The following is a 17275-nucleotide window of genomic DNA, read 5'->3' as shown; positions in this document are numbered from 1 at the left end:
TTTCTCAGAGTGATTGTACTTTGACCATGAAATTTAGAAACATAGCAGGCTACTTGGGAAGTGCTGCCACCAACAAAGCCCATAAGATCGTGTCCTGACATGGTCTTCCAACCCAAAACAAGGCCCCAGCCAATGGATGCCTCTGGGATCTCAGCCCTCTGGAGGGTCTTGGCCAGACCCATTGCACACCTCATTGTTTGACAGCTGGTACCAGGGCTGTTTGCCATAGGTGAAAATCTCCCACAACACGACCCCCAGGCTCCAGACGTCGCTTTCCGTCGTGAATTTCCTGTACATGATGCTCTCTGGAGGCATCCAGCGAATGGGCAGCATTGTGTGGCCACCGACCTGGGGAGAAAGGGATCAACAGGGAGGCATCAGTCACCCCGAAACCAGGTGTGGAAGGGAGCTGCTGGGGGACACTGTTTGCTTTCCTTATTTGCACTTTATAGTTTTAATTGTTTATAAACACATAAAGGATATATGACTTCTTCATAGTCTCAAGCAACAGAGACAGAAGGCAAAGAGTGATCAAAATCATTTAAAAAATATTATCTGTAATTCTTTCTCTCAAAACCAGATAGGAGCAGGGATGATGATTAGGTAGATGATCACCTTGGATAAATAAAACTACACACACATACACACACTTTTTGCTAAGAGGATGACTCAATCTTCTAATTAACAAGATCACTTTGACCAGGAGAACAAAGAGGTACTCTGCATCCAAAATGACCAACCAGTGACTCTACTTCCTTGGCAAGGCCAGAGTCTCCTTCTGCTTTCAGGTCTTATGTGTGCATGATGCTGATTCAAACCCCTCCACCATCACTCAGCGATGGGCAGGTCAGGCATTATTATTCTCATTCTACAAATAAGGCAATAAGATTCAGATTGCTTACAGACACAAAAACTCAGGTCTTTGGATTCTAAGCTCAGGACTTTCCTCTATTACAGGGCACTGCTCCTTAGATTATTTACCACAATAGATAAATACATTTTTTAAATGTCCATTTTAATGAAAACACTGAGACTGGGGCATCAGATCGCAATCGCATTAGTACAGGCAAAGAAAACTTTCTTTGACACAGTAAAATTGTATATGACTTCCTACTTCATGGAGGAAAGTTAGGAAGCTCATTTCCAGGTTTGTCAGGGATGCCTGATTTCAAACCCATGAACAGATTTCTGCACAGTAGTCCTGTGGCTGGTAGGTTCTGCTTTTCATCCTGGTAACCCCCCAGCACCACCATGCTACACAGTATGCCTGACAGCTGAGAGCAGGTGGGCTTATCCTACAGCAGAAAATTGGACCTCTCTAACAACTCTGGGTCCTGAGTTTATAGAGTATGGTGCATAGAGTTTCTGCCCAATTCTAATCTCAATATCCAGTTAGTATTTATTAAAGGAAGAAAATAAACTAATAGTGTCTGGAAAATGTTCCCCTACCCCAGAACCCAAGAGGCTGAAGTGTCAGAGATGTCTAACATGCTTGGTGATTCCCAGTGATGTTCTTAGCACCAAAGAAAGCACAAGAGTACAAAAGGGGGAGGATATTTTATTTCATTCTTCTCTGTATGATGCATCCAAATTTGACAAATAGGGACAAAAACTTCTGGCTCAGGTGACCCATCTCTACTATTCAGTTTTTAATAAACAAAAAGCTCATAAAGGCTAAGTTGGCTTCCATTGGCCTTAGATTTCCTCACTCTTCCTTCAGCAGTGACAGGTCATCAGTGTTCAATGGACAGAGACTTCTCTTATGGTCTTACTTGATGTCTGAGGGTGGTGGCAACAGTCACCCTCAGGGTCGATACTCAAACTGCAATCAGTGTGGCACAGACACTGACCAACCATAAAGGATGTGGGTAGTAAATATGGGTGCAGCTATCTCAGCACATTTCTGGTTTGGCAAACGTCTGCCCTGTTTATAACTCTGTGACCCCCAGGTGCCCAGGACTTTGGGAGAGGGAATCTGCTGACATACACAGAGGACCTGTTGTTTCCAGATGCTTGGGAGGACTTGCGGTATGAGGGTAGAATGATCCCACCAGATCTGGGCAGCCCACATGGCAACGCCAAGGAGAGGACTGCTTTGGGCCATGCAGGGATGCTGCTGCCACCTTGCAGAGCTGGGCAAATGACCCTTCTGTTTATGTTCCAGAAAAGGCTGGGCACTTTGGCACACACATTTTCAAAGATTGTTAACCCCGAGAATAAAGCATCTCTAGTCTCCTTGCCATTCTCTGAAGCCATAATTGGAATGTACCATATAGTTTAGAAAACATCTATACACGTCTGGTGTCATTTAATTGTGTGAGCAAACCATAAAGAACTCAGGACTCTTGGTGGCACCTCTAGCCTACAGATGATGAAATTGCTCCTGGCAATTATGGGACTTTGCCTGGGTGGTGCGGATAGGACAGAGGTCTACACATTTTAACAAACCATTTTCATCCACACAGCAAGCATTTTCTGGGGACCTCTTAAGATACAAACATGGCATTGTTTTGCTTACCTAACATGCAAAAAAAAAAATGGGTAAGATGAAATCAAAGGGAAAAATAATCCCTTCTGCTATACATCTTATTTTTAACCTTACCTCTCTCATTTTAACCTTCTTCCTACCTTATAAAGAAGAGCTCATTTCATCATTGTTCATCTCAGCATAGTGCTGTGGTGCAACCAGCTCCACTGTGCATTTTGGTGTTGCTGTTCTTTCTCATTAGATAAAATAGAACCCCAGTGGTCAAAGTGGCTTAGAGAAGTAGGAATCTTAAAATAAAGACTGGGACCTGGTCTTCTTGTTATGCTGTCTGAGTTGTGTTATTTTAACAACCCCAGAAGTTCCTAGATCAAATATGTCAAATGTACTGTAAATTGCAACCCTCTTCAATTCAAGGAGATCCATCAGGGACTGAGCCTTGTTAAAGTATATGAGGAGTTTGGCAGGAAAGAACAAACTTAACTTTGGTAAATTAAACTATTTGAATGTATGTTTGTGGGAGAGATAACCATTTATATATGTCTCAGGTAAGACAGCTAAAAATACACTTTGAGGTGTGTTAATCTAGCAAGATCTCAGGATTTCCATATCTACTTGGGCATTCACAGCTGCAATGCAGTGGATGACAATAGCTGGTTTCCAATCGCTCACTTACCTGTTTCCTACTTGGGTAACCTGGACTAGTTGCCAAATGTCTCTGTGGCCAAGGCTTAATAATTATATGTAAGTAATAATGTATACCTCCTAATGTTGTTGGGAGGTATTTACTCAAGCAGGCATTTGTGAAAGTGTTTTCTAAGTCTTAAAGTATTAATGCTTTCGAGGTGTGGCTTTCTTCTCTGGAAACTTCACTCTCTTACTTACTCCAGAAGCAGCCATTCTGGAGACATTAAGAAGAATCATCATATGTCACTCTCCTGAACTCTTCATTTGGCCTTAACCAAGTGGCTCCTTTGATAGCAGCACCCACTTTCTTTGGTCATTAGCAATGCAAGATAGAAAACCTGATACTGGTTCTCTATCCTGAATTGCTAATAGCCAAGAAAAAGCTTCTGTTTCCTTTAAAGAAGAGAGAGAGAACAAAAGATTCACGTTTTGATTTACATGTTTTCTCATCTGATCATTTATTTTCTGCTTGCTGTCTCTTTGGGGCAGATTTTTCACTCTAATTCTTTCAAGAATCCCTTCTGGGATTTCACACATGCTGTTATAAATAATGCTTTCCTTGTTCAGATGTCAAATGGGTGAGTGGTGGGACAATCTAATAAAAGTTCAGACAGGGTTCACAAGTTTTCTAAGCCCATTTAGTACATTTCTGAACATTTCTTTTGCAACCCTTTCTCAGAATTTTGAAGCATGTCACAAAAGTAGACCCTCCCCCCAAAAAAGTCACTGTTGTTACAAATTACTGTCACATTCTAGTTATAGTCACTTGATGGTTTTTGGACCACACAAACAACACACTGTGCAGCAACAAACACAATGAGACATTTGTTTTGTATCGTACTACTTGGCAACTTGCCCTCATGCCCTTGCTTAAATATTTGTGAGATGGAATGTGATCCCAGGAATGACACTGGGAGTCAGAATTCCTGCTCTCAGCCTGATATGCTGTGGGGCCTCAGGGGCTCTCCAGTAATTAAGTTGAATGGGGTCTCATGGTCTTCACTAAACTCACCAGGTTGACCTGGTGCAAGATGAGAAACCCAGTTATCTGGAGAGTTGACTTGGACTTGCAATTTTTATTTTCCTCAACCCAAGAGACTGGAGTTCTAGTTCTTGTGCTGCTATTAACCAGCTTGAGCAGGTACCCTCAGGTCTGGCTTCTGTCTTTATTGGTAAAATGTGAAGAGTTAGGGCAGCCCTTGGTTACTTCCAGCACAAAAACGCCGTGGTTCCGGAATCACCCACCACCTCAGTGCCACCATAATCATCCATCAACACTCAGTCTTCACCATTTACAAAGAATTTCTATTCAATTATCTCACTTGAACCCAACAGTTATGCTCTAGAGCAGACATGGACTTGCCTGGATAGTGCAAGTAATGCCCCTAAAAGTCAGTCAGTTTAAGCAGTTTACCTAAAGCCACATACCAAACCTTTCCCCATTGGACATCCTGTATTCATTAGGATGGATCACTCTGCTTTTCTGCTTTCTCCAGTCTCTACACACACTCTGTGTTCAGCCAGCAAGCTTAGGTGGCTTCCTACCCAGGGCCAAGTTACTCATGCCTCTTAGAAAGTTTGATCTTCTTCCCTTTCTCCCTACTTCCCAAAGGTCTCCTTTATGAAGGCAAGCTCAAGTCCCACCACTTCAAGAAAAAACTCTCCCTTCCTGCTGCAGCTCAGGGATGGTTCTAGTGCTCTTCGTGTAGCTCTGGGAATACAGAAGGAACTCCTTTCTTTCCCTAACGTATCACATGCCTCAAGAGGGATGGAGACGAATCAGTTCTTTCTGGTGGGGGATGAGGCAGGGGTTGGTAAGCATACCATGTCTTCAATGGGTTCCCCATGAATGCTGCTATTTGGGGGAGGAATTCTCAATGTGTTCCTTGAAAGAGATCAGTCTTCACTACCTTCCTGTCCATTCTCCAGTCATTTCTGTAAACTCTCGATAGAACCAAGCCTTAGATGAGACAGATGGAAACAGTCTCATCTATTTGATGCTACAAATAAGAAATTCATAACTTCTCAAAATGCAGCCAAATCTACTGTGGTTCACAAGAAGTATAAAGGCTCTCTAAGTTGTATAAGAAACCCCATGTCTCGGTTTGCCACCTGTACAGTAGACAGGGGGAGTGTCCATGTTGCAGACTTGGAACTATTATGTCTGGGAATTAAGTCTAGGAAGACTTCATTATGTATAACATAAGGGAGTATTTTTCTAAAGATAGTTACTAGTATCACATCTCTTCTGAGGCTGGAGAAAATTAAGAGAGACTAAAGAGGGAAGTTAAACTATGAAAACATAATTTTAAAAACCAGATGACCATCAGGGCTAATCACGGCAACTTGGTTAAACCAGCAAAGCTAATCAGAACAATGTCTGAGGCACAAGGCCAAAAAGAAATTCCATAGTGCCTAAAATAAATCGAGCTGAAAAAAATGGATCCGGTTTTTAAAATATATCAAGAAAAGAACTGTTCTTTTAGCCCTTAATATTTATTTCTATGACACCTCATAATTTTGATAGTGATATGTAGAGAAAAATAACAACCGCGTTCTAGTTAAAATACTCAGGCCTGAACATTCTTTAAATCTATCTGTTTGAAAGGTATTTCAAGACAATAAATCCTGAAGAAAATACTAAAAGGCCCTTGGTGTAAATATCTTGCATTAGAAATCAATGATTTTATATTTAAATCAGAATGGACACATCTAATTGGTTTGACTACAAAGTTTATTTCTTACTCAATAAATTCAAAGTACACACTCTGGTCATTAGGTTGTAAATTGTGAAAAATTTCAGTTGTTTGTGGCTTAACGAACAATTTATTTTTTGAAATTGGAAGACTGGAATTTAGGGAAATGAAGGAATTTGCTAAGCAAGTGTAAATATGAATTGGCGACCAAATGGTATTGAAGACAGCTCTCTATTCCACCACTCTTCATGCTGACAGGCTAGGTTCTTTCCCATGAGTTGTTGTTGTTTGCTATCCTTGGCACACGTTAACGAGGAATGCACCACTCGTTTTCCAGGTATACTTGGAGACGAGAGAGGAGGTGACAGGTTAGCTCTCCCCACTGTGTTGGGCTTCTTAGAAAATGCATTTATCATCCTCCTTGTGTCCCCATCTTCTTCCCTTCTCTTCTACTGTATCCATTCGTCTCCATACTGCCCCTCCCTGTCCATTCCTACTTCCCTATGAATCTCCTCTCAAATCTCACTTGTCCAGACCCAAATGTTGCATTTAGTCTTTTCTCATTTGTCTCTTACTTCCCCAAAGGATCATACCCCACCAAAACTCACTCTCCCTCTGTCATCTCCCTTCTGTGCTTCTGAGAGGCACATTGGTAGACAGGAGCCTTTCCACAGACCCAAAGCAAATGCCTCTCTGGCTTTGAAGCTGCTAGTGATTTAGAGGTGAGTAATGCCAATCTGGGACCTTCTAAACTCACCTAGCAAAGACCAATGATGCCTGGGAGGCCACTTTCAGCTTGTGGTATTTACTCAGTGAGTGAGTGATAACTTATTTGGAAGCCAAACATTCTAGTCCCTTAGAAACTTGTAGGCCAAAGGGCAAGCCCCATTAAGAGATGATTAGCTGTCAGAGGCTTTTGGTTGCATTAAATATTGAAGGGGCTCCTAGAACTCCTCATCACACCCTACGCTCCATTGCTTTGTCTCAGCAGTTTTTCCTGATGTGTTCCTTAAAAATTCATGAACCTGTAAACTTTAAGGAATAGCTAGACCTTATTTATTTATTTATTACATGTTGCATCTGTAATAGGAGGTTAAAAACAGGGTCTGTAATCCCAGCACTTTGGGAGGCCAGGGCGGGCAGATGATGAGGTCAGGAGTTAGACCAGCCTGACCAACATGGTGAAACCCCATCTCTACTAAAAATACAAAAATTAGCCATGGGTGGTGTCACGCACCTGTAATCCCAGCTACTCAGGAGGCTGAGGCAGGAGAATCGTTTGAACCCGGGAGGCAGAGGTTGCAGTGAGCCAACATCACGCCACTGCACTCCAGCCTGGGCGACAGAGTGAGACTCCATCTCAGAAAAAAAGAAACAATGTCCACAAAAATCTTCCCCTTGGAGAAGAACCTGGAGCCATTGTGGCCAGACAATGACCACGTCCAGGAAAATGAGAACTCTCCTATTACAAAGAGTGATAAGGGGTTTCTAGGCACGTAGCTACTCAATCAGGGGATACTTTGTGGGTAGAAACAGGCTTTTCTGCCTCATCTCTCACTCCTGAATGAACATAGCTCAGGGCAGGTAAGGAGGAGTGCTGGAACCAGCTTCATCTCCCTCTTTTGAGCCCTGGAAATTGATTATTGCCACTCCTGGAACTGCTGTTATTTGAAGCCTAGAATATCTTTCAATCTGGTCACAAACATAAGGTAATGACTTAGTAACTTCAAGGCCAAGTATTTTTGGATTAGTCAAAGAGAAGATGTGCTGGACCTTAATGCTAACAATATTTTGTCAAATACTTTTTACATCATTCAATAACTATTCTCCCAAAATAAGGCAAATTATCATCTGTTTTGAAGGGACAGGTCACAGAGCTATTATGACTAACTCCTGACACCTGGATTCTAGATAAGGCAAATTCAACACAAAATTTCCATTCAAATTTGATTGTATTTTTTCTACTGTGAAATAATAATAATAATAATGATAGAAATGATTATAATAATTATACCTCAGGTTTGCCTACACTTTTTGCTTTTACATAACATTTCCACAGCTCTTCACTCTAATGATTGTGCCAACTTCAAAATATTGTTGCAAAGAGTAGATATTAGGAAAATGTCTTTCTTCGGAAGAAGCCAGACTCAAAACCCTTAGGTGATTCCTTTTACATGATATTTTAAAAAGAAAACTATAGAACTGAGAGGAGGGGAGGACTTGCTTTAGTCAGGCACACAGGAAGCCTGAAGGTGATGGAAATGTTCTATGTCGTGGTCGTGGTGGCAGTTAAGTGACCGTGTTTGCCAAGACTCACAGAACTGTGTACTGAAAAGGGTGAATTATACTATGGGCATATTATACTTCAATAGCCTTCCTTAAAAATAAATAAACAAGCTGGGCACAGTGGCTCACATCTGTAATTCCAGCACTATGGGAGGCAAAGGCAGGAGGGTCATAAGGTCAAGAGATCGAGACCATCCTGGCCAACAGGGTGAAACCCCGTCTCTACTAAAAATACAAAAATTAGCTGGGCGCAGTGGCACACACCTGTAGTCCCAGCTACTCGGGAGGCTGAGGCAGGAGAATCGCTTGAACCTGGGAGGTGGAGGTTGCAGTGAGCCGAGATCGCACCCCTGCACTCCAGCCTGGGTGACAGAGTGAGACTCCATCTCAAAAATAAAATAAAATAAAATAAAATAAAATAAAATAAAATAAAATAAAATAAAATAAAATAAAGTAATGCTCTACATATTTGATTCTCCACTAGTCCTGTGGGGTAGGTCAGGCATGTTCTTTTATCCCAACTTAAAAAGATGAGGGATCTCAAGGGACCGACCCAAGCGCACACAGCTAGGAGGTAGAGAGTGTAGGTCAGGACCATCTCTCCAAAGGCTTAGCACTCTGCATTTTAGCTTCAGTCTGATATGGACTCAGCTGCAGGGATGGAAAGGGCTCTCTATCTTAGTCAGCTTGGGCTGCCACAGGAAAGTTCCACAGACCAACAGAAATTTATTTTCTTACAGTTTTAGAGGCTAGAAGTTGAAGGTCAAGGTTCCAGCCAATTTGTTTTCTGGAGAGGGTTCTCCTCCTGACTAGTAGGTGGTTGCTTTCTTGCTTTGCCCTCACATGGAGGGAAGTCACAGCGAGCGAGAGCAAGAGAGAGCGAGAGAGAGCTCTCAGATGCCTCTTCCCATGAGAACACTAATCTTATCAGATCCGGGACCCACTCTTATGACCTCATTCAACCTTAATATTTCCTCAGAGTCTCCATCTCCAAATAGAGTCATACTAAGGGCTAGGGCTTTGATGTATATATTTTGAGGGGCACAAATATTCAGTTTATAACACTCTCCTTGCTCATCCCTCCCTTCTGATTCTGGCACAGTTCAGGGGAGCAAGAACAGCTCTGAATACTAGGAGGTGGGCAATTCTGGTCCAGAATCCAAATCTGTGGCCCTTTATCAGATCTTCATATTCCCAAGTGAAGACCCAACCCTACCGCTCCCTTCCCTTCCTGGGTAACTCTTGGTGGCTTCCCTATTATTATCTCATTCTAGAGCTTAGCAAACCTGCTGTTGTTCTACAGCAGCCCCGGTCCATTTCCAATGCAAACCTTAGAGCAATCTCTTCCCTCACTCCCCTACACACCCCTTTGCAGGTTCCCTGGGAGTTGGCTAAGGGAGAATGAGGAGACCCTGACACTCCCTAATAAGGTGTATACAGGGGCAGAATGGCTTCCTGGACTCCATGTTGCTTCAGGTTACCTCCCACATGGGTTTCATTTTCCCCATGACATAGGGAAGGCACCCTGCTTGTGTACTGTACACAATTTAAACAGCCAAAGACCCCTAGTTTTAGAAGCGATTATAATTTCACCTTATTTTACATTTGGCTCTAATGGGGAGCAAGTAAATCTTCTCTCAGTATAGCATTAAGCTTTAATCACACAGAGGTTTTAGAATTACATTTGGATCTAGAAACAATGACTCTTCATTGTAAAAATAAAGTAAAATTAGATAGTAACAACATGTTCTTCCCCTCCTGCTGACAGCCCCGCTCCCCAGTAACTCTTAATCTTTATAGGGAATTTCCCAAGTGGATCAATGGAAGAATGAAACCCTCAGAAAGTACTAATACACCACGCTGCCTGGTGTGAGGTTATTGTGTTTACACATCACTCAGCAATGGGAAGTTGTGCATTCCAAAGCTATACATTTCTTTAAGCTGCCTTTTTAAAATGTTCAATGTTACCGAGCTTTTCATGGCCTCCTGAGCATTATGTGTTGAACCCAAGAGACCATCTAATGTTTAGCATTTGAGACAAAGGCATTGCACCCTTTGATGGTGAAAATCACGGAGACTACCAAGGTGCTGAGAAAAAGCAACCAGGAAAATAGGATCAATATGTGTGTCATTATCTGTGTCATGATGATGGCATTATGCTGGTTTAGGACCAAAACTCCAATGTAAGACTCTTCCTATGTAAGTTACTCAGACAGGCTGATTTTCCAGGTAGCTTTTAGAAAAGGACAAATGCAGCAATTTGTAAACAGAGCCAGAAAAGCAAAGGCTTCTCTGCCTTCCAAATAGCACTCTCCATATCATCTGTGATTGTGTGATGATTGCTGTCCTGCGTGCATCCTGTCCAGCAAGTAGAGAGAGTAGCTGTCCCACCATCAATCCCAGCTTCTTCATTAATACTGAAGACTTCTGGAATCTACATTGCACCATTAGCCTGAGATGAGGACTTAATACACCAAAATCAGTTAAAAATGAGTAAGTTCTTCTTTCCTCTCAGCTGGGGAAGTTCATTCTGCTATGGTTACTGATGTCTGCCTTCATGTGAGTGTAACATCAACAGAAAACCACTTTCTCTAGAGAATTCTAAATGCTAACCTGGCATCATTATGGTTCTAAATGCCAACCTGGCATCATTATGGTTCTTTTCTGCTATCTCTGATATATGTAACACATAGCAATTGTGATCTTGGTTTTGAAGGACATAATGATTACTATGATGACTGTAAGAGTTAAGAAATAATATAACAAATTAGCTTTCCCTTACTGAGCATGTACTTTGTGTGCCACGCTCTGAGCTGAAGACATGACCTACTTTTAAAGCTCATTTTCCTTATTCCTCTTTAGATATACTTACAGATAAAATATACCCATAAAAAGTGCACATGCTACAAGCAGCAGCTGCTTTGTGATGTTGAAACTGGAACTCAGTTTCTGACCAACTGCTTTTCTCTGCACAGTGGTGAAAAGTGGAAGCTCAGTGTTAGGGAAGTCACTGTAGCGTAGCCCTGTGCTTCTCAAACCTTTCCACCAAAGCATCCCAATACTGCAGAAAGAAGTAAACAGTTGAGGGACTGGGGATTAACTGGGACCGTGCCTGGAGCACTAGCCCAGGTGTTTATAGCAAGCCTGGAATTTATTTAAAGTCTTATATTTCATCTTTAACATCGGATACAATGATTGCATTAGACTTCCTAATGCATTATGAAAAGCAAGTTTATTTTGTGGTTTCATGAGTCTATGGTCCAGACACACCATCTTGGGTCCAAAGGCTACCCAGTCAGACTCCTGTTGGAGAAGCCTGGAAGCAGAAGTGAATGAGCTTTGAAGTCTACAGACGTGGTTTCCTGTTCTAGATCAGCCACTTGCCAACTAGCTGAACGTAAATAAATCACTTGCCTTAGAGTCTGTTCATTGTATCCAAAAAGGGATAAAACCTATCAGCCTAAATCAAGCATATAAACTTCCCCAGTAGACTAAAAGTTCTGAAGAGGTGATGTTTCCCTTGGAGAACAGCCCTATGGCTGGGACCTAAGGAAAAGGAAACATTCAGGCGATAGCGTTAGAGTAACAGTGAAACCCTTGCCGCAGGATTTGACACAGTCCTGCTCCACTGCACGACCCTGAAGGGCACCATTCACGCTGTGGTCCAGGTACATTCTCCCCCTCCTCCTGGAGTTGTATGATACAGTGAACTACAGTGAAGACCCAGGCTTCTTGTGATTACAACGACTTTCCATGTGATTTTGGGCAAGACATCACCTCCCTTTAAGCCCAGGTTTTTTATTCATAGAATCTGGGACAATGATACTTATTATGTCTTACCTATGAGGTTCAAGTGAGATAGTTGACATAAAGTGTGACTTCGGTGGTAGCAACCAATCCACATGTGATAAATCACCACTCTTGCTTCTTTGCACATATCTTTATTTCAGTCCATTTCAACACATTCGTGTTTATACAGTCATGCCCCATTGTGGCAGGGACTGTTGGTTGGTGCAAAAGTAATTGCGGTTTTTGCCATGAAAAGTAATGGCAAAACTGCAACTACTTTTGCACCAACCTATAGTTAGTGCTGTGTGCGCTGTGGGGAAACAAAGTTGAGTTAGATAGAGTTCCTGCCCTCCAGAGTTTGTTCTATGGCCATAATGCAGGACAGAATCAATGCCATAGTGGAAATGTGAACAAATGGCTGTGGCTTGTGATAGTCCCAGCACTAATACAGTTTGGTTCACTCCTTAATCTAGTGATGCTGTCAGTTCCCTTCTGCTAACAGGTTGAAAACAAGACACCCAAACATTTGCCAGTGTGTCCAGAGGATCACATGGAAGAAGACTGCAAAAACTAGCTCATAGAAGGTAGCAGGAGAGAAGGTTCTTCAAAGACATTCCCGTTCCCTGCCTCAAGGTCCCAGTTCCTCACTGAAGTTTTCTGTGAAGAAGGTGTTAGCCACAATGCCCCAACAGAGGCTGCAATGGCTGAGCTTATGTGTAGCTGTGTGGCTAATGTTTAACATCTAGCTACCATTTACTGCAGGCCTGCCACATGCTAGGCATAACTAAGAACTTTATGCTTATTAATTAATGAGCCACAGTGAATCACAAGCTTAGCCAATGTAGGGATAAAGAGGCCATATCAGTTAGGGATCCCCATCTGCTACATGTCACAGAGACACTGGCTTAATCATAAGAGGGTCTTCATTTTTCTCACTTAGTAGAAGTCCTGAAGTATGCAGTCAAGGGCTTATGGAATACTCTAAGATGTCTTTCCAACGTTATGCATCCAAAGACATCTTGAGTCTGTCTACTTCTTTCCACCTCCATTTTGAGAAATCTTCAAGTTCCATCATTCCCTCCTCCCCCTGTCCCCGGGGCTACTGCAACAATCACTCCCCATTTTCCTTCTGACCTTTTTCCAATTCACAGTTAATACAATAGCAAACTCTTCAGTGACTTCCCATTTCCCTTAGGATAAAATTAAAAGTCGTCAGAATGGCTGCTGGTGCCCCATTTGATCTTAGCAACTTTGCTGGTCTTGTGCTTCTCTGTCCTTTCCTTGCAGGGTCCCCCACATTTTGATCTTCCCTCTCTTTCCCAAACTCCTTTAGCTCGTTCTGATGGCATAGGTCCCTCAAACGTGCTGCTCTTCAATTTTTACCTGGCTAACTTCTACTTGTCTAACAGGACTTAACTTAAATACCATGTTCTTAGGCACCAAAAGCAGGTTCCCTTGTTAGATCATAATGGTAAATCCCTTTCCCTCACAGCCCCAGTCAGCTGTAAGCTGAGGTTACATGTTTGCTATTTCCCCCAGCCTCTAGATTACAACTTCATGGGAGACAGCACAGTCCAGCGCTGGGATGCTCAACAAATACTTGTCAAATGAATGGATTGTATGTGGTTGCCCTAGGGAATGGTCTCAGAGGTGGGCAATACTGTATGAAATAAATATGGGAGGAGAACCAGCAGCTAAAACCAAAAAGGCAGCTTCCTGTAAGTGCTGGTGGGGCTGCGGGCACATACCCCTTGGAGCCCAGAGGGGTATCCAGAAGGGAAAGGCAAAATGGACAGTAGCTGATCTGCTTTAGAGAAGGACACCTATGTCCTGTTGAAACTGTAAATTAGGAACAAAAACAGACATATGTTGTGCATAGGGTAATGAACATATAGAATACGTTACCAGGAAAAGCCACTGAAAGCACAGATGAATGAGCCAAAGTGACCCCTCAGCAGAGGACAGTGTGAGAGGGAGCTGGGAGAAGTCAGTGAGAAGGGAAGTACTGGGTGCCCTGTCCCCAGGGGTGTCTTTCTTTTGCTCCTCCTGTAGTATAGCCTGTTGGCCATCCCACCTTCACTGCATGAAGCCATCCAACTACAGCAGCCTCCTTGTCGCCCCAACAGAATTTCCCCAGGGTGAGGAGCCTCAGGATGGCAGTCTGGCTTGGAGGCAGGAGCGGCTCACCTTGAAGCTGCCTTGGCATGGCCACATGTATGCTTAGCATGATGGCAGGGGAGCCCAAGGGGGCCAGCAGAGCTTAATAAAAAGAGGTCTAACTTCCCCAAACCAGCCCCCAGCATTGCCACTGCCTCCTGTAGGAGCTCACTCCCACCCCTACCACTATAGTAAGGGCCAGAGTGCTGTGCAGTAACTCATGTCAGGAGAAGCTAAACTTCCCTCTTGCCAAACTCCCTCTCTCTCAATGGACTATTTGCATTACAACAGATAAGAAGAAAAGCTATTATAGTATTTTTAGACTTCTTAAACACTTATTGCAAAAAGTATAGGTTTCTTTTTCCTTAACCATGGAGTTGATAATTCATTTGCTTATTTTGATAACATTCACTTATTCAGCAAAAATATATTGAGCTACCTCCTGGGTGTGAGGCATTGTCGTAGGCACAGGGGTCATGGATGGGAATAAGCTCCATATCCTCATGGAGCTCTCATTTTAGTGGGATACAAAGGTCATATGTAAATAAACAAATACTAGGCACAATAATTTCAGGTGGTGATAAATACTGTGACAAAATAATAGAGTAAGGGACTGGAAAGAACAGAGGGGTGGTTCTATTTTAGATAGAAAGGTAGGTCAGTCAAGGCTTTTCTGAGTAGGTGATAGCTAAGCAGAGATTTGAATGAAGTAAAAGAACAAGACATGCAAACGTTGGGAAGAGGTTACATTCCAGGTATTGGGGTCAGCAGGTACAAAAAAGCCCAGAGCCAGGAACAGCTTCTATGTGTTTCAAAAGCAAGCAGTCCAGTGTTACTCAGGGTTATCATTGGTAGGGTTCTGTATAATAAGCACAGCTGCACTGGGGTGTGTGTCTATATCTGTATCTGTATCTACATCTATATTTATATCTCAATACCTCTATATTGAAATAATTTGCTACTTCCAGGCAATATTTTAAGGCACATTACATAATATTATGGGGTTTTACAACAAATACACACAGTCTGTGGCCTAGTTGCATTACCATTTACTACGTAGGGAAATGAAGACATAGAAATCCAAGACCACGGTCAGAATCAGGGTCCAAGATGGTGATGGAAGACGGATGTTTCCAATCCTCTAACCTTGTCTCTTTCTGTTTGCATCTGCCTTTCATTTTGCATCACTTCCCCAAGTCCACCTGGTGGCATGACCAGCTATGCAAGTCAGCTAAGGCAGTCATCAACCATGTTTTCTGAGTCTTGTTCAGGAGGGAATCTCTTCCTCTTTGATGCAGAGAATTTGAGAATGACATAATTGCACTGTATCAATAACCAACGCTTTCTTTTGCATGAAGTAACAGGTTCTAGGAAACAAAGCAGGTCTGACTGTGTGGGTGTCCCTCACAGTCCCTCAAGGTCCCAGTTCCTCACTAGAAAAGAGAAAACAGCAGCAGAGGGATCCTATTGTTACTAGCTCCTTCAGTGTTTCTCAGAGCTCAAATCTCTAGGATGCTTAGTCATAGCCCCCTTGGGACTTCAGCTTTAGGATTTATGCAAATGGTCTCTGCATGCTTCTCTCAGTCAGTACCTGGGTAGGAGAATCCCTCCAAATTACCTTGTTTTTCCTAATTATTTCCCCAATATTCCACCTGTTATGTGATCACATCACTGCTAAGGCAGTCACCCTTTGACTCCTGAAACAATTTGAGCTGTCTTTGAGGAAGAAAGCTGCCCTTATGGTATCCTGGGAAGAAGAGAGAAGATCTCATAGCCCTGAAGTCCTTAATGATGATCAACTGGCATTCTATTTTTTGTGCATCTTCCTTTCTGCCTCTAAATCCCTCAGTCAACTCCTATGATTATGTTTCTGCGAATTCCCTCCCAAGGTCTCTATCCTCTACAATCGCACTTCGTTTATACCAAAACATCTATTTATGTGCAGATGACTGGCATTTAGGATACTGTACTAACTGGTTAATATCTACTTTAATCCATTTCTTGAAATAGCTTAAATAAAATATATAAAAGTCTTCCAGCACTAGTATCTACTCTCTGAACACAGACTTGGGGATTGTAATTCTCTTTATCCCTGAATTTGTCTTTGGAGATGAAGACAACAATACTCCCAAGAATGGCAAGGCTTATACAGAATGAACAAGTGGTTGCAAATTAACTGGAAACTATAGAGAAAAGCAGAGATGATTTATTTGCAACTTAAGAACATCAGACTTTGGAACAATCTTCCCCCTTTCCAATGATGGTCTGTCCTCTGCTGGCCCAAGGACTAAATGTCCTCAGATTTCATCCCCCTTTTGAAAAATCCCTGTTCCTCCCTCCCTCTCTTCCTTCCTTCCTTCCTCACTCCCTTCCTCCCTTCCTTTCTCTCTCTCTCTTCCTCTCTCTCTCTCCTTTCTTTCTCTTCCTCTTTTCTTTCTTTCTTTCTTTCTTTCTTTCTTTCTTTCTTTCTTTCTTTCTTTCTTTCTTTCTTTCTTTCTTTCCTTCCTTCTTCTTTCTCCTTAAATAGCACAACCATCACCAACAATCACTCCTGTTTTTGTTCAAGCTAAAACCCTAGAAGTCATCATTGATTCCTTGTTTTCTCTTATCCCCATATCCAAGCCACCATCAGGTTCTTTCAGCCCTACCTGCAGAACATATTCTGATTGCACCCCCTTCCCCCTCATCTTCACTGTTGCCACCTAGGCCAAGCTGCCACATTCTTTTGCCCGGATCCTCACAGTAGCCTCCTAAAGGTATGTCTGCTTTCACTCTTGCTTCCTGTAATCCATTCCCCATACAGCAACTGGAGGATTCTTTTCAAAATGTAAATTGGATCTCATCACTCCCCTGCTTACAATTCATCAGCACCTTCCACTGTACTGGGAATAAAATCCAAACATTTTAGCAGGACCCCTCTGTTCCTACCTGACACAGGTGCAGCTCAGCTCCCTCTCCTCCCCACCTACATCTCTCCCCCTTGCCTACCACACGGGGCACACTGAAGGCCACGTTGGCTCTCTTTCTCTTCCTTCTTTATTGCACTTAGAACTAGCTACAATTATTATTTGTATTATGTTGCTTGTCTTTTCTGTGTCCCTCCACTAGAACAAGCTTTGATGGTCTTGTTTGCTGCTGTAGCTCTAGTACTCAGTACAGTGCTGAGCAGAGGTAT

General features: G+C 42.6%; 1 protein-coding gene across 8 annotated transcripts in view; it reads right to left on the bottom strand.

Moving 5' to 3' along the window:
- The window catches only part of NTRK2 (neurotrophic receptor tyrosine kinase 2), a 358350-nt gene that overhangs the window by 6507 nt on the left and 334568 nt on the right, over positions 1 to 17275 (bottom strand). For all 8 annotated transcript variants that reach the window (XM_055350885.2, XM_055350887.2, XM_031014287.3 and 5 more), the window contains one exon: positions 190 to 348. In XM_055350885.2, coding sequence (XP_055206860.1) covers positions 190 to 348 — 159 coding nt within the window. The remainder of the gene's footprint in view (positions 1 to 189; positions 349 to 17275) is intronic.

This window comes from Gorilla gorilla, chromosome 13 (assembly GCF_029281585.2).
Source record: "Gorilla gorilla gorilla isolate KB3781 chromosome 13, NHGRI_mGorGor1-v2.1_pri, whole genome shotgun sequence".
Lineage (NCBI taxonomy): Eukaryota > Metazoa > Chordata > Mammalia > Primates > Hominidae > Gorilla > Gorilla gorilla.
The sequence above is the reverse complement of the archived record's forward strand: the minus strand, read 5'-3'. Positions and strand labels throughout refer to the sequence as shown.